Genomic DNA, 25181 nt, shown 5'->3' on the forward strand with positions numbered 1-25181 from the left:
CAAATAATTTGATATGTTGTTAAAATTTTGGTTTGGTGACTACAAATTAAAGGCTACTTGAGACGGATGAAAAGTAAAGTTTTATACATACCTGGGGCTTCCTCCAGCCCCCTTCAGGCTAATCAGTCCCTCGCTGTCCTCCACCACCCAGATCTTCTGCTATGAGTCCTGGTAATTCAGCCAGTCAGCGCTGTCTGGCCGCATGCCGCTCCCACAGCCAGGAACATTCTGCACCTGCGCAATAGTGCTGCACAGGCGGCGGAGTGTGTGCATGCGCACTACGCCCGACTGGCTCAAGTACCTGGACTCATAGCAGAAGATCCAGGTGGTGGAGGAGGACAACGAGGGACTGATTATCCTGAAGGCGGCTGGAGGAAGCCCCAGGTATGTATAAAACTTTAATTTCATCTGTCTCAGGTTTACTTTGTTACACAGTAGTACTATACTCTACATATGCACTCCCCACTGAGCTGCAGGGAATCCACTGAGAATGCTGTGCACATTGAACACAGAGGTGTTGTCTGTCACCCATAAACCTTGTTCAGATTGTGCATGAAGAATGTGTAATAGAGGAAGAATCTCCTCACTCCCCTGCAGAGTACCTGCACATCATTCTTAAATGTACCCACACTTACATTGCCTAGGGCCTGATAGATGTTCTTTGTTCCGGTTTGTACCTTTTACAAGTACTTTTACCAAGGACTTGTTTTAGTCTAAAGGGAATAAATATAGTAGTCTACATATCCTTCTCACTTCAGTTGTCTTGTAAAATTCCTAAGCGTTGGCAGTTAAGAGACGAATTTCATGTTACATACTTTTAATCAACAAAATTGTAATATGCAAATTAGAGGAGTCGGAGTCGATGGAATCCTAAACTGAGGAGTCGGAGTCGGTGGATTTTTGGACCGACTCCACAGCCCTGCCTATTATTGCAAAGCGATTCAGAGGGCTCAACCCGCTTTCATCAGGCCTGACTCCAACTACGACTCCAGGAACCCAAAATGGCCCTGAATCCGACTACTTAGTCTAATACTTACCAGGGCTGTGGATTTGATACAAAAATCATCAGACTCCGACTCCTCAGTTTATGAAATCACCGACTCCAGATACCCAAAATTGCTCCGACTCCTACTCTACTCCATAGCCCTGATTCTTATTTACCTTCCCTTTTTTCTGTCTAACCTCTCTTCTCCACCTAATACTAATCTCCCCCTCCAGTTCATAGTTTCCCACAGGTTGGACACAGTGCTGCACTGACATTGAACTTCTCTTAAAGCGGTATTGTCACCATAAAAATCAAATTTCAACAGCAACTGGTCTGAGTGTATTAAGTGATAAAAATACTAATCCTGCATTCAAAACTTGCGAAACTTTTTTTCTGCTGTTATGATTTGGAGTTATCACATACTTTAGGAGCACTGGCCCTTTAGTAGTCCGTGCCAAACATTTGAATGCTGGGGGATCTTTTTATCTATAATATATTCCCCCTCTTCCATTTATTCCCTGCCTAGCCTATCTGAAACATGATCCTTTGCTCACTTGTGTTTACAAGCAAAGCTGAAAAGACAGTGCAGTTCCTAGTATACACCTCAGTGGGGAGTGTCTGAAGACTGTGGGAGGAGGGCAGCTAATGAACACACAATGAGCAAGAGAAGGGAGGGGGGGGGGACAAGAGTCAGGGAGGATATGATGTCAGCATTAGCTTGGCAAGATGGCCACTGCCTAGAATAGGATTTTCTGCTTTTCCTTTATAAAATTCACTAGAATTATTATGTGAATAGCACAATACAACTGTTATGAAAGTAGAACGTGTGTGTGTGTGTATAGATAGATAGTGTGTTTTTATTTCTAGGTTAGCATAGGTGTCGCTTGTTCTTTAAAAGGTGCAGTAGAGCATTGTACCATGTTAGCCATCAGTAAAGCAAGAAGTTTTGAGTCAGGATAATCTTGATTTATCCTGATTCAAAACTTCTTGCTACTGTAGGGTGAACCTCCCATACATGTTATCAGTTAGCAGGTTGATGACGTAGTTGAGGGTGGTAAACAAATTGCTGCATTTTGATTGCAATGACCAGCTACTGTACACACGTATGGGGGTGTCAATGGTTTTTACATTGATTGCAGTCCATTGGTATGAAGTGATTGGACTTTGCCACACAGTCATTAACAGCCTCAGGAACAGGTTATAAGGGTGTTAAAACGGCCATACTTTACCACCCTCATAACGTAACATATAAACTTACTGTAGTCTAAGGACCTGAGCTCATTTGCACTGTTCTGTGTATTTTTCAGCAACATGGGAATGTTACAGACTGCTATGCACTGTTGAAAAATGCACAGAAGCATGCAAGTGTGCTCAGGGTCTAAGTACTCAGCCTTCCTGGTTCTGTCTTATTCCTAATCTCTGTGCACGTTGGCAAACACTAAGCAAAGCCATGTACGAGGACTGTCACCTGTATTGTCTGGCACTTGTACCTACCAGCAATCATCAAAAGTTATGATTAATTTCAATAGATCGCTCCCCTAGCATTCTCAAGAACCGCGTTATGGTCTTTGGCCTAAAAAGTTTTGACACCCCTAATCAAGGAGTGTATGAAGCCTTAGGAGTGGTGACTACCGTATGTACTCGCATACAAGCCGAATTTTTGACCCCCAAAAAGGGGGTCAAAAGTTGGGGGGTCGGCTTGTATGCGAGTCTTTCCTGGTGGTCGGGTAGCTAGTATAGTGCCCAGTATAGCTAGTATAGTGCCTAGTATAGTGCCCAGTATAGCTAGTATGGTGCCCAGTATAGGTAGGTAGTGCCCCAGTATATCGCTCCCCCCGCGGCCGCCGCTGCTATTACCTGCTTAGGCAGCGGCCGCTTCCTAATCTGTGTTCCCCTTCTCATGTTCAGTTGCAGAGTGTATCACAGCAGCGCGCCCGGCGCTGCTGCTGTGACGATGCAGGGGGCAGGAAAGAGCGGTTCCCCTGGTAACGGCGATACAGATCGCCGCTACAGGGAGCCGCGCTCTTTCCTGCCCTCTGCATCGTCACAGCAGCAGCGCCGGGCGCGCTGCTGTGATACACTCTGCAACTGAACATGAGAAGGGGAACGCAGATTAGGAAGCGGCCGTTGCCTAAGCAGGTAATAGCAGCGGCGGCCGCGGGGGGAGGGGGGGGGGCGATATACTGGGGCACTACCTACCTATACTGGCTGTACTGGGCACTATACTAGCTATACTGGACACTACCTACCTATACTGGGCACTATACTGGCTAAACTGGGCACTATACTAGCTAAACTGGGCACTTTACTAGTTATACTGGACACTACCTACCTATACTGGCTATACTGGGCACTATACTAGCTAAACTGGGCACTATACTAGCTATACTGAGGCACTACCTACCCATACTGGGCACTATACTAGCTATACTGGGACACACTGTGGGGCTGCACCAATCCAGCATTTCCTACCCCCGGCTTATATGGGGGTCAATAATTTTTCCCCTGTTTTTTCAGGAAAAGGTTGGGGGGTCGGCTTGTATGCGGGTCGGCTTATATGCGAGTATATACAGTACTTAATTTTGTAATTTAAATAATTTCAGTGACCTGCTTATAGTTCGGTAATGTAAGTACACTTCACTATTTGAGTCTCATTTTAAGCTATTTTATGCTTTAGTATAAGTACACTATTTATTTGAACAGTAAAGCAGGTGTACAACACATGGCCAACTACACACTGTTTTGTGTAATGCAAATTCCATTCATTACACTGAATGTGTGCAATACTTTGACATTGCAACATTACATTGGATTTGTGGGAACAACACCTTCCTATGAAATATTTGAGGTCTTTACATATCTCTTACTATGCATGGTGCATGCCCTATCACTATAAAGTTGACCTGAACTCTTGCACAGGACCCAAGGAAAACCTAGAGAAAGGTACCCTGTATGTATTTAGAGAGAAGAGCCTGTCTAATACCCCCTCATCCATAAGTAATCACAAAGTGTAATTTGATCTCTCAGCTGTATCAGCACAGAAATTCGGCAGTCTCGGCAGACCCAGCTAATATGTAAACAATATATTAACCCTTTGTCTGCTTCCACAAAAGCAGGAAGTAGATGCACTGCAGATTTATTGCAGGGGTTCTGTAAGCTATAACAAAAATGTTTTTCTTTAAAGGTTATTATGCTGTCTAATCTTTTAGAGCAGAGAGTAAAGGCTAGTACACACTAGCAATTTTGATTGGCCAATGATTGGTCAATTTTACCACCTCCATGTAGTATGAGGGCCAAACAGATTTTCAATTCTATGCAGATTATATAGGTAAATGGTCATACTACATGGAGGTGGTAAAATTGACCAATGATTGGTCTATCAAAATTGCTAGTGTGTACTAGGCTTAAGTTCTGGGTCCAGACCCGCTTTAAGGCAAAATGGGCAATTTCCAGAAAAAAACAGTGTATGTGGCTTAGCGAGAATTCCCCTGCTTGCTTGTCATTTTCACTTACTTCCTTGTTTTATTCCTTTTCCATATCTTCACCTTTACGATATGTCTGATTATTATTACACCAATTACTCTCTTATTCTTTGGGGCCCAGAAATCCTTTGTAGAGCATGCTCTGGGACAGGGATAATGTGAGATTCTAGTTTTCTGATTAAAGCGTACCCGAGCCAAAGCACAGGTCAAAAAGTAAATACTGAAGAGAGGGCAGCTTCTGGATCCTATAGAGGCTTCCCACACCATCCTCTGATCCCCTGTCACCAAGTGTGAACCCCCTGAAGATTACCAATAAGGGCTTGTTGGTAATAACATTAGGCCCATACTGCGCAAGTATGGCCGCTCCCATGAAGGAAGTTGAAGCCTAGTGCTCCGGAAGAGGAGCATCGTCCTGAAATTGGAGAGGGGCCTGGATAGCATGAGAAGCAGATCCAGAGGCTTCCCTCTCCTTAGGTAAGTATTTACTTTTTGCCACGGTGGATGTCTCAAATTCTCTTTAAGAGCAAAACTAAACTAATGGAATAAACAATTGTATCTATCTTCCTTTTCCTAAAAATGACTTTTTAAGATATTTTCTTCACTTTTATTTTAGGTTTAAATCTACTTTTTACGTTTTAACTGTTATATTGTTTTTGCTCCATGACACATTCATTGAAGTATGCCAGAGCTAAAATCTATGAATTATTGACCCTTTTTATCTCTGTCTTGCTCTCAGAAGCCATTTTCTGCTAGGAAACAGTTTTATAGTTGGAATTTCTTATCAGTGAGGGTCACACTGTGGTCACTTCCTGTCAGGACTGAGTCAGCCACTTAAAGGGACACTTAAAGGGACTCCGAGCTCTGAAAAAAAAGGAAAGTTGTACTCACCAGGGGCTTTTTCCAGCCCAGTGCTGGTCGGGAGGTCCCACGTCGGCGTCCTGGCTCCTCTCCTTCTCCCCGCTCTGGAATGGCTGGCAGGCCGCAGCCCGGGCGACACTCTCCCGAGTGTCGGGCTGCTTCTTCCGCATATGACGCGGATTACGTCACACGCCGGCCGCCTCGCGTCATCACGGCGGCCGGCGTGAAAGTACTGCGCATGCGCGCTTTGTTCGCGCATGCGCAGTACTTTCACGCCGGCCGCCGTGATGACGCGAGGCGGCCGGCGTGTGACGTAATCCGCGTCATATGCGGAAGAAGCAGCCCGACACTCGGGAGAGTGTCGCCCGGGCTGCGGCCTGCCAGCCATTCCGGAGCGGGGAGAAGGAGAGGAGCCAGGACGCCGGCGTGGGACCTCCCGACCAGCACTGGGCTGGAAAAAGCCCCTGGTGAGTACAACTTTCCTTTTTTTTCAGAGCTCGGAGTCCCTTTAAGTCAAACAAAAAAAAATGAGTTTTATTCACCTAGGGCTTCCAATAGCCCCCTGCAGCTGTCCGGTACCCTCGCCGTCTCCCTCCGATCCTCCTGGCCCCGCCGGCAGCCACTTCCTGTTTCGGTGACAGGAGCTGACAGGCTGGGGACACAAGTGATTATTCACGTTCCTGGCCACAATAGCGCCATCTATGCTGCTATAGCATATATCATATACCATATAGCAGCATAGAGGGTTCTAATGTGTCTGGGAACGCGAAGAATCACTCGCGTCCCCAGCCTGTCAGCTCCTGTCACCGAAACAGGAAGTGGCTGCCGGCGGGGCCAGGAGGATCGGAGGGAGACGGCGAGGGTACCGGACAGCTGCAGGGGGCTATTGGAAGCCCTAGGTGAGTAAAACTCATTTTTTTTGTTTGGCTTAAGTGTCCCTTTAAGTACCTGATATTTAACTCTTTCAGGCAGAGAAAGGAAAAAAGGAACACAGCATAGTTATTAGTGTGCTTGGCACTGCACATACCCATGTCTATCTCATCATGTCACACGTCCCTACAGAAGTGAAGAGGAGAGAGGTTTTAATGTAAATGTGTTATGGTTGTTGAAAGTGAACCTCCAGACTAAAAATCTACTCAGCACTGTCAGCAGCACTGAAAAGGCTTGGTGTTTCTTTAACAGTTTTACAACATCAGAACTTTTTTTTTCTTACCCAAGCCTCATTTTTAGCTGCAAAGAAGAATCTGCCTGTTTTTGTTTCTCGTTGCCTAGCGCGCACAGCTGGGAGGGGTGATCAGGACACAGGACAGTTGGAACTGTGTCTCATGCTCCCTGTCACCTCCTTTCAACCAAAAAGATGGCTGCCCCCGTGAAATCACAAACATTTGCCTGTTCTTTTAAAACAGGGTGGGTATTACCTATTTTAATTAACATAACGAATGTAACTTAATTCCGGTATGTTTGTTTAGGCTGAAGTTCCCCTTTAAGGCTAGGCTCATACTAGCATTAGAAAATGCCAGGAATGGATGCCACATCGTCGCCACGCATTGGACCCCAACTTGGTGGTAGTACGCTGTCAGGTTTTCCAATTTTCCACAGGAATGTTACCATGGCCAAAAGATGCTGGAGGCAACGCTGATCGAATAATGACTTTTAACCCTGTTCACCTGACAACAAGATCAACAGGAAAATGCTGACAGTCGACCCTGCCCAGAAGCATGTGTTTATAACAATAATTTGTTAATAGAGAAATACTTGACATTCTGGCACACTGTTTGGCGCTGGTTACCTGTTTTTTGTAGTAGCTGTGTGAACCTAGTTTCTCAAGTACTGCTAAACGGAAGCTTTCTCAGATGCTGAATATATTCAGCTCTACTTGTGGGGTTACTGCTGAGCTGTACTTGCCTTTTCCCCACAGTCATAGTGGCTGATAACGGGAAGCTTTATGGTTACGGGAAGTACGCTTGTGGATCTTCCTCAACTCTTGTTACCAGCTTGCTATGGCTGTCAGCATTAGGGTGTGCCTTACAAGGGGGGTTGGTAACGAATGGGCAAGGGTCTATGGTGCTGTCCAGTCATGTTTGCATGTTGGCAGAACTTATTTAAAGTTACTGCTGTCGTTGACCTAAACCGCTTGCATCATCCAGTGATGTTTGTTAATCTTCTAGGCAGTGCTAGTTGGATTACATTAGTTGAGCACTGAGGCTTGTAGAGGGCAGATGCTGTTTACAGCACAACTTAAATCAACATGAAATATGCTGGAGTAGCACCAACTGCAAAGAAGATAAGATTCTTTAAGCAAGATGCAAGAACACTTCTATCGACAAAGAAGATGACCTCTAGCAACAAGGAAGCGACACATCAAGATAGGGGTCATATAGAAGGTTGCCGAAGACTTCTATAAAAAACGCAAACGAAAACCAAGCACTTCAACTGGTATATGATTTTGACTCCTATTTTAAACATAGGACACATGGGTAGGGGGTTCTCCTAAGAGGAAAAAAAACAAATCTATTAGCAGGTGCAGAGTTGCTTAGTAGGTCACTCTGTGATGGGATAGCACCATAAATGCTCTCCCCTTCATTACTAGGCACCCCACTGGGCCAGGAGATCTCCAGAAAGCTCCTGTGTTCACAGGCTGTGGGTGCTTGGTGTTGTGTGAGAATGAGATGCCTTACCTCCCTCCATAACTTGCACCCTTCTACCAATAGTCTTTGTGAGGCGCCATCTGGACTTGGAGGGGGGTGGGACATGAAAGGCCTCCCTAGTCAACCGGCTCCTGTGGCACGAAGTAGTGGGGATGTGTAGGGTTAGTATAGTTCCCCCACGCACACTTTTTTGTTTTACTAACTGTACGCAAAGACTGAAATCCAAGCTATTTTCATAAAGAAAAAACCTACTATCTGATTCAGGGGTGCCTGGCTGGATCAGGTAGCGTCCCTTATTGCCACTCACTGTCTCTTCTGCATCCAGAAATCCTACCGCAACCCTGGGATCACGGCACTGCCAGCTCTATGAGGTGGTTAAGAGGTGGGTAGAGGATATACAGGGGCATTGAGAGGCCGTTATGTCAGAGGTGGCATTTTGCAGGGGTGCCTCTCCTGCAAAGGACGCCCTTCCCCTGTTAGTCCAGCGACAAGCTGCTTGTCAGTGGATTTGGGGGGGGCTGACTAAGGGCAGAGAAGACACTGAGGCAAGTCACGGAGCAAGGAGTTAATCAGGAACAACTTACTTTGAGTGATTATTTTGCTTGTAAATGTTCTGAAAGGTTATTTTTATCGATTCTGTAATAAATTAGTCATGTATGAGAAGTATTGTGAATAGAGCCCATTGTGTCAGCAATCACTGAATTGGCCAATCAAAGTTGAAGATGTGTATCAGGATTTAAAGGCCAACTGAAGTGAGAAGAATACTGATGCTGCAATATTGGTTTCCTTTAAACAATACCAGTTGCCTGGCAGTCTTGCTGATCTATTTGGCATCAATTGTGTCTGAACACCACCAGAAACAAGCATGCCGCTAATAATGTCAGAAACGCCTGATTTGCTGCATGCTTTTTCAGGGTCTATGGCTAAAAGTATATAGGCAGAGGATCAGCAGGATACCATGACAACTGGTATAGCTTAAAATGAAATATATGTCAGCCTCCATATCTCTCTCACTTCAGTTGCCCTTTAAAGAAAACCTGTACTGAGAAAAACCTCCCCTGGGGGGTACTCACCTGGGGTGGGGGAAGCCTCCGGATCCTATTGAGGCTTCCCCCATCCTCCTCGGGCCCATGGCGGCGGAGATAAAGCTCCCCGAACAGCGGGGATGTAAATATTTACCTTCTGGCTCCAGCGCAGTTTCGGCTCTCCGACCGGAAATAGCCGATCGATGTCAGGCCGGTCTACTGCGCAGGCACAAGTCGCCTGCGCAGTAGGAGCGGATCAGACGGAAATCGGCTATTTCCGCCTATCTCCGTGCGGAAGGCCGCAACAGCGCTGGAGCCAGGAAAAGTAAATAAATCAGCACTTGTTGAGGGAGGATTCCGGGGCACTTCCGGGGAGCCAGCGCTGAACTGCCTGCAGCTACAGAGGGGGAAGCCTCATTGGGACCTTAAGGCTTCCCCCTCCTGAGGTGAGTACCCCCCAGGGGAACTTTTTTTTTTTTTAGTTACAGGTTCTCTTTAAAGCCTGATACACAATTTTAATTTAATTGGCCATTCACTGACCAATTTTACCACCTCCATGTAGAATGTCAGTGATTGACCAATCATCATTGATGGTGTCTACCAGGCTCTAGCCTGGTACACACATCCAATTTTACCACTTCCATGTAGTATAGGCGCTTACCTACACAATCTGTTCATAGAATTCACAATCTGTTGATCCTTGTAGTACATGGATGTAATAAAATTGGTCAGTTATTGGCCAATCAAATTTGGATGTGCATATGCACTCTTGTATTAGCCTGCGAGTGAGCCATCGCAAGTTTTTATAATAGAGAATCATAAAATTACCGTAAGTAAATTCATAAAAATTCTGAAAAAATAGATAGAACAGGCGTTAAAGGCACTAAAGAGATTTAGGCCCAGTGCACACCAAAACCGCTAGCAGATCCGCAATACGCTAGCGGTTTTGGGAGCTGATTTCAGAGCGATTCTAGGTATGTTTAGAGAGGTTTTCTAAACATACCTAGCGGTTTTGGGTGCGTTTTTGGGTTGCAGATTACACATATTGTTACAGTAGATGTTCAGTAACAGCTTTTACTGTAACAAAAATGCCTGGCAAACCGCTCTGAACCAGCGTTTTTCAGAGCGGTTTGCGTTTTTCCTATACTTTACATTGAGGACGAAACGCTTCCGAAAACCGCAAACGCGCAGCAGGAGGCGCGTTTGCGGCTTGGCAAAAAACCGCAAACCGCCGGTGTGCACCATCCCATTGCAATACATTAGACAAGCGTTTTTAGAGGCGGATGCGGCCGGCGGATCGCTCCAAAAACCGCTCGGTGTGCACTGGGCCTCAGTGAATATTATTTTATGATTTGGGGGTGTTAAAGTCAGGGACCCGATATGCATGGCAGTCCTTTTAGAGCTGCTTCTATCCAGTATCAACTAATCATGCTTTATTTAGTTGTCATGAGGGATGTTTGTAAGCACAGCCTAGACTTTTTTTCTTATGAAACCTGTTGCTGGGGCTTATTGTCAGTTGAAAATGGTTCAAAAAGTGTTAGTTTACTTCTACTTGGACTGTCTTATAATAGAGCCATTATCAATAATGCAATATACTTGATTTTAGCTCCATTATATGATATTCAGTATTTATCTGTGTCTGTATTGATAAGGTAATTGAAATGTGCAGTGAAATGTGTGCTATATAGTATGGGCAATTCAGGAGCTTTCTGATGGAGCTAAAATCAGCAGTGCCTTGCCTTGTTTTTTTCACCCAAGCTTTACTTGAAGTACACTATATTTTGAAATCCTGTGTACACGAGTTCTACTTTCATTTTACATGTTTGTTTGTGGTTTGCCTTTTTTAATGAGCTATGTTAAGGGGATTTTACAGGATGACTGCTAAACACAGTCCTTTTATAGTAATCCTTGATATTGGTACAGTCATCGCAGTAATCTGTATCTGATTTTGGACCAGATCTGGTCCCTGGTATTAAAGCAGCCCTTTTCTTCCCGACAAGTGATGAGGCCTGTCGGCTAGTCTCTCCATTAGCTCTTCCCTCCCTGATGTGCGCGTGGTACTCTTGCTTCCCTGATACAGTTGTTTCTCCACCCTGCATTTGTGTTAAGTACTGTAGTGCAACAACCTGGGTTTCATGTGAAAATATGTACAGTTACCTCACTGCGAGCATAAATGTGAAGACAGAGTGGGTGCAACTGAGGGCAGATCACTGAGGCGCAGTATTGAAGGTAGAAGGGGAGGTGTTGCCAGAGAAGTTTATTAAGGCTAGCCTTGTCCAGTATTATTACCGAAGAAAGAAAAAACGTGGCAGTTAAAGGACCACTATTGTGAACAAAGTAAGCAGTTTAAATCTGACAGGTTTTGGACTAGTCCATCTCCTCATGGTGTGTTCTCAGTATTTCTTTACTTCTTTTCAAAAGCATTCCCTGAATGTCAGTTGCTAAATCAACTGCCAAAATAGTGTGCAAGCGAATAGGGAGGTTGGCTGGTATCTTACTATTTTGGCAGACTTGGCAACTGCCATTCTGGAAATGCTTTTGAAAACAAAGAAAACCCTAAGAATTCCCCATGAGGAGATGGACTAGTCCACAATATGTCAATTCTGTCAGATTTTAGCTGTGTGATTATTTATTTATTTATTTTTCTCTAGTGTTTTGCTTAATTCACATTTGAAGGTGCCCATAAACAATGCTTTGGTTGGCCAATACTGATCATCTATTATCACCAACCAAAGCATGCGTGGCTATCACTGCAATCTCAGATCCACAGGCTCTATTAATCTAATCATACCCAGAGTCCACCTGAAAACTTTTGGTCCCAGAGCCTTCTGTCATGCTGCTCCTACATTGTGAAGCTCCTTACCTCAGCAGATCAGGACAGCTCCATCTCTGGACGTGTTTAAATCCAGACTGAAATTCCACCTGTTCAGTTTGGCATTTGCAGAAATATAATTTTTGTTGTGTGAACACTTCATACTGCTACCAATTACTGAATCTAAGAGAGCCTAAGCGCTTTTATTGATCCCTATGGGAGAAAAGCCCTAAATAAATGTTATTGTTAGAATGATATCCACCACCCCTGACCAGGATTCCTGGACTCAAAATTAGTTAGTAGTCTTTATGGCGCCTGGTGGAGAATGGGGTCATTCAGTGGCAGTGGCGTCCCTACCCATAAGGCTACAGCTGTGTGTAGCCATGGCCAGGGGTGGTGCTTAGCCACTGTGTTCTTCATCCTGGGACCTTTTTTCACAGTTTTGGCAACATTCGGGAAAAGCAGCAGGCAGTGCGGGGGACTGTACTACTTCCTGCACTATATGTAGCATCCCTCCCCCTTCCTGTCCGATGGGCAATGTCTCTTCTCGCTCTCTACACACAGCCTGGACTGAGTGAATGTGCAGAGCAGCAGGGTGAGTAGAGAGAATGATTGCTGTGCTGCAGCTGGGAAATTAGAGAGAGGTGGCAGGATGTGTTTACTAGTGCTTCAGCAGTTGCTTGTCATTAGTAGCCATGAGCACTGGCTCCTTTAATACCCGTGTGCCCTAGACTATTGCTTATTTATTCTGATCAGAATAATTAATAATGCAGGGCAGTCTGCTTTTGCGGAAGCCAGTGATACAGGTGCTGATAGCCAACTTCTGTAGTGAGCAGAGAAGCAAGCTGGCTTGATTGCAGGTAATCTTATCTCCTTTCCCAGCTTCCCTTCCCACCCTGTTGTCTTCCCCCATGACCATTTCCTCTTTTCAGATTTTATTGGCTGCTTTTAACAGCATGTCATTGCCAAAAAGCACTGGTGATTAAATGCCCCATAGACTTTTGTAGGTGTAGCGTTGCCCTGCGGCAAAACAAGGTAACGCAATGCGCCAATGTGAAAGGGGCCTCAGAAATTTCAGGCAGATAAGAACAGATGTAATTATTTTATTAAACACATTAGCAAGAGCAAATAAAAGCTTTCATCAGTGGGGAGGGGGGGGGAGCGATAGGACATTGATCTTCAAAGAGTTTAGACTAGTCACACATGCTTATTCTCACACCTGCCCCTGGATAAAAAGGGCGGCTAGAAGGGGACTGGGGAACATGGCAGCTCCTATAGCTATTAGAAACCAGGAGATCATATACTGGGGAACAAAAAAAATCCATTCAAGTATAAAATTTCTACTATATAAACACATTTTTTTTCTAGGTCCTCCCTGTTTTGTAGAGTCTGTAAGTTGATGGAAGTTGGAATAAAGTGACTCTTAATAATGAAGTGAACCTCTTATGGAACCATATATACTGTATGAATACACTGTAATATTGGGAAACACTAGTGCATGTGATAAGAGCTCAGATGCTACTACTTAAAACAACACTTTTCTTCCAAATGAACTAGGCATGTGAAAAAAATCCTGCATCTCATTCAAGCCAACTCCCTTGTGATCAATATTCACCCTTCCCTTATAATAATTTATGTTTCTCTACCGCAAGCTCACAGGCCTGGCAGAAAGGGCAGTTGGAAGGGAAAAGTGAGGAGTGATCATGCCGTAGTCTGCAAGTTAAAGTGTACCTGAAATGACATGTGACATGATAAGGTTAAACATGCATGTACAGTGGAGGAAATAATTATTTGACCCCTCACTGATTTTGTAAGTTTGTCCAATGACAAAGAAATGAAAAGTCTCAGAACAGTATCATTTCAATGGTAGGTTTATTTTAACAGTGGCAGATAGCACATCAAAAGGAAAATCGAAAAAATAACCTTAAATAAAAGATAGCAACTGATTTGCATTTCATTGAGTGAAATAAGTTTTTGAACCCTCTAACAATAAAAGACTTAATACTTAGTGGAAAAACCCTTGTTTGCAAGCACAGAGGTCAAACGTTTCTTGTAATTGATGACCAAGTTTGCACACATTTTAGGAGGAATGTTGGTCCACTCTTTGCAGATCATCTCTAAATCCCTAAGGTTTCGAGTGTCTCTGTGCAACTCTGAGCTTGAGCTCCCTCCATAGGTTTTCTATTGGATTAAGGTCCGGAGACTGACTAGGCCACTCCATGACCTTAATGTGCTTCTTCTTGAGCCACTCCTTTGTTGCCTTTGCTGTATGTTTTGGGTCATTGTCGTGCTGGAACACCCATCCACGACCCATTTTCAGTTTCCTGGCAGAGGGAAGGAGGTTGTCGTTCAGGATTTCACGATACATGGCTCCGTCCATTTTCCCGTTAATGCGATTAAGTTGTCCTGTGCCCTTAGCAGAAAAACACCCCCAAAGCAAAATGTTTCCACCCCCATGCATGACGGTGGGGACAGTGTTTTGGGGGTCATAGGCAGCATTTTTCTTCCTCCAAACACAGCAAGTTGAGTTAATGCCAAAGAGCTCTATTTTGGTCTCATCAGACCACAGCACCTTCTCCCAGTCACTCACAGAATCATTCAGGTGTTCATTGGCAAATTTCAGACGGGCCTGCACATGTGCCTTCTTGAGCAGGGGGACCTTGCGAGCCCTGCAGGATTTTAATCCATTGCGGTGTAATGTGTTTCCAATGGTTTTCTTGGTGACTGTGGTCCCTGCTAATTTGAGGTCATTCACGAACTCCTCCCGTGTAGTTCTAGGATGCTTTTTCACCTTTCTCAGAACCATTGACACCCCACGAGGTGAGATCTTGCGTGAAGCCCCAAAGCGAGTTCGATTGATAGTCATTTTGTGCTCCTTCCATTTTCGAACAATCGCACCAACAGTTGTCACCTTCTCTCCCAGCTTCTTGCTAATGGTTTTGTAGCCCATTCCAGCCTTGTGCAGGTCTACAATTTTGTCTCTGACATCCTTGGACAGCTCTTTGGTCTTTCCCATGTTGGAGAGTTTGGAGTCTGCTTGATTGATTGATTCTGTGGACAGGTGTCTTTTATACAGGTGACTAGTTAAGACAGGTGTCCTTAAAGGGGTTCTTTCGCGAAAAAAGTAGGCAGTTAAAAAATGTGACAGATGACAGGTTTTGAGCCAGTCCATATTTTTAAGGGGGATTCTCAGGGCTTTCTTTGTTTTCAACAGCATTTCCTGAACAGCAGTTTAACTGCCAAAATAGCAAGATACCAGCCGGCCTCCCTAATCACTTGCACACTATTATGTCAGTTAGATTTTGCAACTGTTGTTCAGGAAATGCTGTTGAAAACAAAGAAAGCCCCGAGAATCCCCCTTAAAAAGATGGACTGGCCCAAAACCTGTCATCTGTCACATTTTTTAACTGCCTACTTTTTTCGCGAAAGAACCCCTTTAATGAGGGTGACTAATTGAGTAGAAGTGTCTAACCACTCTGTGAGAGCCAGAACTCTTAATGGTTGGTAGGGGTTCAAAAACTTATTTCACTCAATGAAATGCAAATCAGTTGCTATCTTTTAGCTAAGGTTATTTTTTCGATTTTCCTTTTGATGTGCTATCTGCCCCTGTTAAAATAAACCTACCATTGAAATGATACTGTTCTGAGACTTTTCATTTCTTTGTCATTGGACAAACTTACAAAATCAGTTAGGGGTCAAATAATTATTTCCTCCACTGTATAGGGCCAATTCTTCTTAAAATTGCCTTTTGTCCATTTTTCACTGTACCTAGAGCTATTAAGTAGTCTCTCTGCTGCTGGAGAAGTAACTGCCATAGAATTCTACCTGGTAACTTATTAGAGATCCTCAACTTATGTGGTTGTGACAGACTCTCTGACAGCAGGGTACTAATAAAGTGTGATAGGCCATTACTACTTTGTATGGGAGCTAAATAAATGTAAAGTGCAGCTGTAAATGACAGTGAAACAGTCAAATCTTAAAGCTTAGTATTGTAACATTTTAATACCAAAATAAAAATAGGAATTCCTAGAAAGTTGATTTAGGATTAGGGTGAAACACAGCTGCAAGGTCAAATCTGTGTACGGCTCACTTTGTATTTTACATGGCACATTGCATGCCCTTCTGCTATGTTCTCTAATGTGCCGTATTTTTTATTTTTCACTTTACAGAAGCAGCCTGTGCCACACCACTGATTTGCAGCATAGGCAGACCGATTGATCTGGAGAAGGACGACTACCAGAAGGTCCTCTGTAACAATGAGCACTGTCCATACGGCACTTGGATGCACCTGCAGTGCTTTTATGAATGGGAAAGCAGCATTCTTGTGCAGTTCAACTGTATAGGAAGAGCCCGCAGCTGGAATGAGAAGCAGTGCCGTCAGAACATGTGGACTAAGAAAGGATACGATCTTGCTTTTCGGTTTTGCTCATGCCGCTGTGGACAGGGACATTTGAAGAAGGACACAGACTGGTATCAGGTGAAGCGAATGCATGATGACCGAAAGAAAAAATGTGCCCCTGAAAAGCCCACAGGCAGATCTGTATCTGAATCGTCCGATGATGTCAAGAAGTGCCGTGCTACAACAAAGCCCCAAAAAGGATTGACATTTGATCCTCCTCGTAGACCTTCAGTGGACAGACAGAACTCACAAGAAAAGGCTGTCAGTGGAGGATCTCATGGTCTACGTTCTCCATGTGTTTCTCCTGGCCAATCTCCTCCTGCTGGCTACCCTATCCTCTCCCCCTCTCACTTCAATGTTCCTCGCAGTTCTAGATATTTAGGTGAGTTTTTAAAAAACGCAATCCATTTGGAGCCTCACAAGAAGAGTATGGCCTCTGGGGGAGTGCTCAGGAATACTCACTTTGACTACAGTATTCCTGGATTGCAAGCTCACAGGTCAGGGCGTTCTGACGCACCAGTACAGTTTCTCCGGAGACTTGACCTTTCTGAGTTATTGGCACATATACCACGGCATAAACTGAACACTTTCCATGTACGTATGGAGGATGATGCACAGGTCGGACAGGGGGAGGACCTGCGTAAATTTATCCTGTCTGCCCTCAGTGCCAGTCACAGGAATGTAGTCAATTGTGCACTGTGTCATCGAGTGCTACCTGTGTTTGAACAGTTCCCTTTGGTGGATGGGACATTATTTCTTAGTCCTTCCAGACATGAAGAGATTGACTATGATGTACCTTGTCATCTTCAAGGTAAAGAAATTAAAAGGTTAATTGTTCAGGTTGTTTGGGTTTTTGTTTTTAATTGAAAGGTATGTCCACATGAAGCACCCAAGGAAGATCACGCCTTAATTTATCACTAATGCAGTAAAGTTTATACCAGCTGGTCTGCAGCTGTAGTGATTTTTGGGAACAAAGAAGTTGGGAATAAAACTGTCTTAAAATGTAGAGGAAACATTCTTTATAACTTTACAGTTAGTATTCACATTCATTGTTAAAGAGAACCTGAGCTAGATTTAAAAAAAACATACTGCCTGATACAGGGAGGCTAACCGGATCAGGTAGACTTCCTTACCGCCCATTCCTGCACCTTGTAATCCCTTTAGTTTCAATTTTAAAAAATGGCCACAACCCAGGGGTCAAGACGCTGCAGCTCAGCTCTGTGCTACTCCTCGGAGAACAGAGAGAGGCAGTGGGGAGTGGTGGTAAAGGGGCAGGGGAGAGCCAGTGAAGAGGCACAGAGAGGCAGTGAAGGGGCAATCCTGATACCTGAGTGGGCGTTTTGAAGATGTCCCAAGGATATCCCTTCAGTTAGCAAGCTGCCGACAAGTAGCTTGTCGGCAATTTGGGGGTGGGGAGGGGGCTATGGGATGTAATGGCCAGGACACACACACAAAAGAACAGGAAGGACACGGGTATGTGATTAAATGACAAACATGCCTCTGTGTCCCAATCATTGTGCATATTCCGCCTCGGGTAAACTTTAACTATTATCTGTTGTTAAAGCGTGTACCCGGCCTGAGAATGAAAATGCTGGGGTACTCATGTAGGAAAATAAGTTATAATTACCTGCACAGTACAGGTAATTATAGCCAGCAAAGCCATCCCTGAAGACCCCAAGTCAGCCAGCTTACGGCAGGAGGCCCCAACCCCTGGAAACAAACCTCCATTCTGTCTTCTCTACCTCAATAGATATAGAGAAAACAGAATGGCTTTTTTTTTTTTTCAAGGGCGGGGCTATGCGCCAGAAGCTGGTTGATTTGGGGTCTTCGGGGAGAAGGGCGCACAGGTAATCATAACTTTCTCTTTAGGAGGACCCCGGGATTTTTTATTTTCAGGCTGAATATCTGGTTTAATTCCATTATTATTACTCTTAACGGCTTATTGTTGTAATTTAAGCAAAGATGAGATTGAATTTGGTAGGGGGAGAGAAACAAAATAACAAGTACATTGCATTGGGCTCGGCTCCCACTTGAGCCGGACCACGTTCGGCCAGCGGGGGACGGACAGCGTAGTGTCTGCTGTGATGGTTCAGCCCATGGCAGCCTATGGGGTTCAGTCCCATAGTCTACCCAGGATTATCGCCAACTGCACAGAAGTGCAGCCCACTTACTGCAACGGATCTCACGGATGCATTGCACACTAACAAGTGTGAATGGCTCCTATATACGATATAGGAGCTGCTCACTGTCAGTTTAGCAATGGTCTGAGAACCGACAAAGTCCATTCTCGGCTCAAGTGGGAACACAGCCTTTTTGGTTAGAGGCTCCATTTAAAGCACACCTGAAGTGAGAGGAGTATGGAGACTGCAATATTTATTTCCTTTGAAACACTGCAAATTGCCTCGTTGCCTCTAATCCTTTTAGATATAGACCTTGAACAAGCATGCAAATCAGATGTTTCTGAGTGGATTTGCTGCATATTTGTTTCAGGTGTGCAATTCATACACTACTGATGCCGAAAAGTTTAGCAGGATGCCAGGCAACTGGTATTATATAAAAAGGAAATTATAGTAGCCTCCATATCTCTCTCACTTCAAGTGTCCTTTACCCTACTTTAAGCACATGTAAGCCAGTGTTAGTGACTCAGATTTGCTGGACCTGTTGAGCTCACCAGACACAGAGAGGGAACAGCAGTTGCAATAGGCATGTTCAGTAAGAATATTATGGAAGAACAATGTCCTATATTACAATGTATTAAGCTTCTTTATTAGAGATGTAATTTCTCTTTAATAGAGATTTGAATAGTTTGCCACTTCTGTTAATTTACTTCCTCTAATAACATTTTCTTACACAGATTATATTTTTTGCTGAATTGCTTCCTTCATGTCTTTAAACTACGAATCTGGAGTAATTTGACATTGATATAATATTTTGGAATGTTTCCTGACCAATTCAAGTTTTCAACTTCATACAATGAGAATAGGCAAAGCTTGAATGCTTAGGAACATTTGTATGTCTGTACTAATTGAACAATGAGGGCAGAAGATGCTGGTTTCTATATTGCTACATAACAGTGTGAAAGCACTTGCTTGTTATCACTATTGGTAAGTTTTGATTTAACGGCTTTCTTTGTCACACCACTTGAAGCAAGCAGGCTGAAGCTCATAAATGGGGAAAACTTCTATTGTGGATTTTACAGCACTTCTTTGTAAATAGATATGGATTTATTTTTAGGGACACGTACAAAGAAGGAGAGACGTTAACTTAAATTACATCTTCACCATCCTTGGTATTCAAGCCCATCCAGTTACAAACCTGACCCATGGAAGCTGAGAATAGATAACAAACAGCCATAGGTTACATCCAGTACATTGATCCAAATTCACATTTTCTCCTAGGGGATCAATTTTCAATTTCTGTTCAAAATGCATTTTTAGCACTATGCAATTAAAGGACTAAGTCAAAACGTTATATTTCTGAGTAATTTTTTTTTTATTTTTGCTTGCTGGTGGCTTAAAAGGCATTGTATTGATGAAATGTGAAAAAAATCGCCTAGGAGAAAACTTAGAAGAAAAAAGGATAAAATTGTGTTGGTCCAGATTTCAACCTAAGTTGTTGTCTTTTATCTGTTCTTTATGATCTATTTTTTTTATATTTGCTCTGTCAAAAATAAAAAGTAGGACTATTCTAAAACCTAGTGGCCCATGTGCAATTTGCTTTTTCTTCTGAGTTTTCTCCTAGATGATATTTTCATTTCTTGTCCATAACATGTATTTTAAACCACCAGCATGCAAGAAAATACTCAAAATAATTCTGACAGTACTTTTTCACCTACTTGCTGGTACTTTTTAAGTTGCACGGTGCTGAAAATTATTTTCAAGACCAGATTAAAAATTCTCTTATTAGGAGAAATCTTGGGAGAAAAAGGTAACTGCATATGGGCCATTGTCCTTATTCAATTCACTTTTTCTCCTAAGTTTTCTTCTAGGAGATCATAGTTATGCATTTACACAGTTATTTACGGTAGGTTGAAAAACAGACATATACATTTATTGAGTTCAACCAGAAAATAAGGTACAACACTAACCTACACCCTCACATATCCCTCTCCAGAGGAAAGCAAAAAAACGTTTAAAGGGAACCTAAACCGAGAAGGATATAGATTTTTGCTTTCAAAATAATACCAGTTACCTGGCAGTCCTGCTTATCCAGTGTCTTTAATACTTTTAGCCACAGCCCCTCAACAAGCAAGCAGATCAGGTGCTCTGACTGAAGTCAGACTGGATTATCTGCATGCTTGTTTCAGGTGTGGGATTCAGCCACTATTACAGCCAAAGAGTAACAGCCAGGCAACTTGTATTGTTTAAAAGGAAACATCCATATCCCTCTCGGTTAAGGTTCTTTAAAAGGCATGGTCTAATTAGCCTCAAAAGGGGGGAAAATACCTCCCTGAGGGCATGTTCACACTGCAGTCGTTTTCAGGTTTTTGTTTTTTTTTTACACGCGGGTGATTTTTAAAATCGCCCCCCGACCGTGTGGACAATGAATGTCTCTGAGAAGGTTCATGCGCTGTCCGTTCAGTAAAGCGGTGCGTGGACCATTTTTGAGGCGATTTCCACCTCAGTGGAAAGTATAAGAGAAACGCAAAACGCTCACAAAATCGCTTTGTGTAGCGATGGCGCTTGCGTTTTTTAAGAATAAATACATTGTATTATTTTCCGGGTCAGTTCACTTCCTGACTTGCGTCTGGGAGGGAATTACAAAACCGCTCGGAAAAACCTGCTTAGGAAACCGCTAACCACAAAAGTGAATCGCCCACCCAAGCGCTGGGAATCAGAAAAAAAATATACATCAAAAACCTCCCAATGCGGACTGCCACGCGAACGGAACGTGAACAAGGCCTAACTTCAGACGGCAATTGGATAAAATCTCTGGATCAACACCACTGGGCGTCTTTCAGTGCAAGGAAAGCATCTAAGCCCCCCTTAAACACAGATATAGAATTTGCCATAACCACTTCCTGTGGTAATACATTCCACATTTGAATCACCCTTCTTACTGTAAAGAACCCTTTCCTAAATAAATGGTTAAACTTTTTTCTTCCATGCACAGATCATGTACCCTAGTCCTTTGCACAAGCCTAGGGACACAAAGCTTATCTGCCAAGCTTTTATATGGCCCTTAAGGGCCCACTCACACTAGGGCGATTCCTGCTAATCGCCGAAGCGCTAGCGCAATTGTAACCCTATGGCAGTGATCTCACTGCCGTGATCGGTGGCAATCGCGGCAGTGAGATCACGTTTCACGATTAACGGTAATCGCAAAATGTTTTACCTGCAGCATTTTCTCGGGATTCTTGAGCAATCGCCATACAGTGCTTATAAAAGCGCTGATAGCAATCGCTCTGAATCGCGAGAGGGTACAGTGATTTTTAAAATCACAAACACTGGTTCGCACTACAGCCAGGGGCCCCAGTCGCTCTCACTGGCTGGGGACCCCAAACCACCATGCGATACCTAGAGGGAAATGCGGGCTAGCCCTGGACCTCTCACTTCCAGGGACTTCACCCCCATTGCCAGTGAGAGAGACTGGGGCCTCTGGCTGTCATGCGAACCAGTGTTTGTGATTTTAAATTTCTTTTTTGCAGCTTCCAGGATGCGGTTGACAGGTGAGTGGTTAGGGAGGGGACCGTGTGGGAGATGCCTACACGCGGCGGTCCCTGTAAAAGATGTAATCAACGATTACGTCCAACTGAAGCCTCCCGCCTGAATGCTAATTTATGCAATTCCTGCTAGATTTGGTATGGCAGGCAAAGGGTGTATGACCGTACACCTGATTGGCTGACTGGCGCCTGCTGACCAGATAAAGGTAGGAAATTGCTTGAACTGGTAGTGAGCAAATTGTGTGTGTTACAGTGATTTTTACCAAGCTAATTGCGGTAAAATCACCCGTGCAAAATGGTAGTGCTAAGCACTACCATTTTGCACTTTTAAGTGGGAATGGGCTCTCGTTGTATTTATACATGTTAATTAGATCTCCTCTAAGGCGTCTTTTCTACAAAAAAAAGTGGGGTTGCTGTAAGGTTTTGGAATTTAACAATTAACAATGTACATTTCTTTTCTCTTATTATAGGAAGACTTATGCACTTGTATGCTGTTTGCGTGGATTGTTTAGAAGGAGTTCATAAAATCATCTGCATCAAATGCAAATCTCGATGGGATGGAAGCTGGCATCAGCTGGGAACAATGTACACGTATGATATATTGGCAGCCTCCCCATGCTGTCAGGTATGCGTTTGTGATGTTTGGAGTTACTTTACCTAAAGTTTTAAATAAGAACTTGGATCACCACTCAGAATCTATATTGCTTTATTTAAAGTCCTGTTGACTGTATGCGTCTGTTTTTTATCATCCTATACAATAAAAGCCCTGTGTCGCTGCGTCCAGTAGTTTACCAGCGACCCTGGTAATTTGTTACTGCGCACATACACAGCTGGAGGGACCAGGGAGGGAGGTTGGTGGGCGGGCAGTTGCGTGCGCGGAGGGTGCGCGCACATGCGCAGTGACTGGCGGCGGGGTTAAAAAAAAAAAAAACCTAGAGCCCGTTCTTAAACGGGCTTGGGTCTACTAGTTGTGAATTTATGTAGTTTCAAAATATTTAGAGAGCACTGCAACAGCTACCGTATATTCCCGTGCATAAGCCCACTCCCCCACTTTTGGTCTAAAAAAAAATGGCCAAAAGCCACGACCAGCTGATTGTTTGATAAGCTGGTAGATTTGTAAGGTTCTGATTGGCTGGTCATGATCATTTGTTGAACCAGGAAGTCACTACAGCATATCAGAACCTTACAAATCCATCAGCTGATCAAACTGATCACATGCTTCTCCATGAGTTCTAAGCATTGCCATCCCTATTCACACCTGATGCCATGAAATACTAACAATGTTACGAATTCTAATTGAGCACAATTTTGTCATTCTTCACTTAGGGGTGTACTCGCTTTTGTTGCCAGCGGTTAAGACATAAATGGCTGGGAGTTTAATTATTTAATAGGACAACTAATTTACACTGTTATACAAGCTGAACAGGGATCCAGCAAAACCTGACTACATATGTAAAAACAACTAAAGTGAGAGGGATATGGATGCTACCATATCTATCTCCCTTCAACCACTTGAGGACTGCAGTGCTAAACCCCCCCTAGTGACCAGGCCATTTTTAGCAATATGTGCCACTGCAGCTTTAAGACTAAGCTGCAGATCCGCGCAACACAGCGCACAAGTGATTTTTTTCCCCCCCTTTTCTCCCCACCAACAGAGCTCTCTGTTGGTGGGGTCTGATCGCTCCCCCCATGTTTATTTTTTTTTAAATAAATATTATTGTTTTTGTAAAAAAAAAAAATAACTGCTTCTTTCATTTGTATCCCTCCCTCCCTCCCTCCCCGCAGCCAGCCAATTATGGCAATCGGCATGTCATAGGCTTCTGCCTATGAGAGCTGATCGCTCTCTTGTCCCCCAGGGGGACAGCCGTGTCACACGGCTGTCCCCAGTGCAGCGCTGCTGCTGATCGCAGCGCTGCACAGAGTAAATAGACGGATCACGCCGTCTAACAGTCTCCCGAGCAGCAAATCGCCGCTCTGAGACTGAAGAGGGGGTGGAGCTCCGCCCCCCAAGCAGGAGATGCGCGCGATCTCCTGCAAAACAGAGCCCCAGGACTTTACGCCGATTGGCGTTAGGCGGTCCTGGGGCTGCCGCCACGCCCATCGGCGTGACGCGGTCGGCAGAAGGTTAAATATTGCACATTACCTGGCTGCCCTGCTGATCCACTGTCTCTAATAATATTAGCTATCGACCCTGAACTAGCATGCAGATTTTTCTGTAAAAAAATCTGCCATGATTAGCTGGATTGTTTCAGATACTACTGCAGCCAAAGAGATCAGTAGGACAGCCAGGCAACTGGTATTGTTTAAAAGTAAATAAATATGGCAGCCTTCATATCCCTTTCATTTCAGTTGTCCACTAACTTAAGCCCCCTCTACACCATTCAATTTCAGGCGCGATCAAATTTGATTGGATCGAATTCGATTAGATCGAGTAAATCTGGCATGTTCAATTGATCGTATGATCGATTTGCATAGAAAACTAGCCAAAATCGATCGATTTGAATCCCGATCGGACATGTCGGATTTAATTGATTTAAACAAATTCGATCCAATCGAATTCGAGCGATCGCGCCTGAAATTGGGAATGGTGTTGGGGGGGCTTAAGACAAGGTCTCGCTCACACCTGATTGTCATCCCATTGACTGAAAACTACAGATATTATTTTTTCTTTACCTGGTAAACTTGTTTTTAACTTTATTATAAAATAACCCTAAAAATTCACTTGCATTTGCTACATGCAAATATGTATTGTAAAAATAATCCAATAACGTAATCCAACATAGTTTTTGTTTGATTTTATTTAGCTAGGTTTCGTTCATATACTTTTATACCTTATTTGAAAATCAGATGTTTTATGTTAATTTATTACTATTGTTGTTATTGATTTATATAGCGCCAGCATATAATTTTAAATGGTACCTGAGGCGTGGGGGGGGGGGGGGGGGGAGTAGATGGCACACAAAGGCGTGTTCCTTGCTGCAGGACATGCCTCTGTGTCCCCCCCCATGCTGCTCTCTGCCACCGCCACGCTTTATAGTACCCCGAAATTAGCGACAATGATTGTCGCTATTTCGGAGGGTAAGTTAGGAGAGAGGTATTGCCTGCTTAAACAACACCACTAGAGGCATTCCTGCAGGCCTTCCAAAGCTGCTATTGGGCAGCTCTCTCCCCATTCGTGCTCCCTGCCACTCCCCCACCTCCCTGCACGGTGTTCTGTGAGAGCAGCTCTTCCAGTGTCGTGACCCCAGGGGTAACAAAAGTGAAGGGAGAATACTGCAGGGCACAGGGGCGGCGGAGATGGCGGCTACCT

General features: G+C 44.0%; 1 protein-coding gene across 2 annotated transcripts in view; it reads left to right on the forward strand.

The window, feature by feature from the left end:
* Window positions 1-25181, forward strand: part of HECA (hdc homolog, cell cycle regulator) — a 34585-nt gene that overhangs the window by 8027 nt on the left and 1377 nt on the right. The window contains exons 2-3 of one of the 2 annotated variants that reach the window (XM_068279500.1): window positions 15980-16591; window positions 22342-22496. In XM_068279500.1, the coding sequence (XP_068135601.1) occupies window positions 15980-16591; window positions 22342-22496 (767 nt within the window). Of the gene's footprint in view, window positions 1-15979; window positions 17021-22341; window positions 22497-25181 lie in introns of both variants that reach the window. The other variant, XM_068279499.1, reaches the window with a different exon arrangement.

Source organism: Hyperolius riggenbachi, chromosome 4, assembly GCF_040937935.1.
Source record: "Hyperolius riggenbachi isolate aHypRig1 chromosome 4, aHypRig1.pri, whole genome shotgun sequence".
NCBI classification, from domain to species: domain Eukaryota; kingdom Metazoa; phylum Chordata; class Amphibia; order Anura; family Hyperoliidae; genus Hyperolius; species Hyperolius riggenbachi.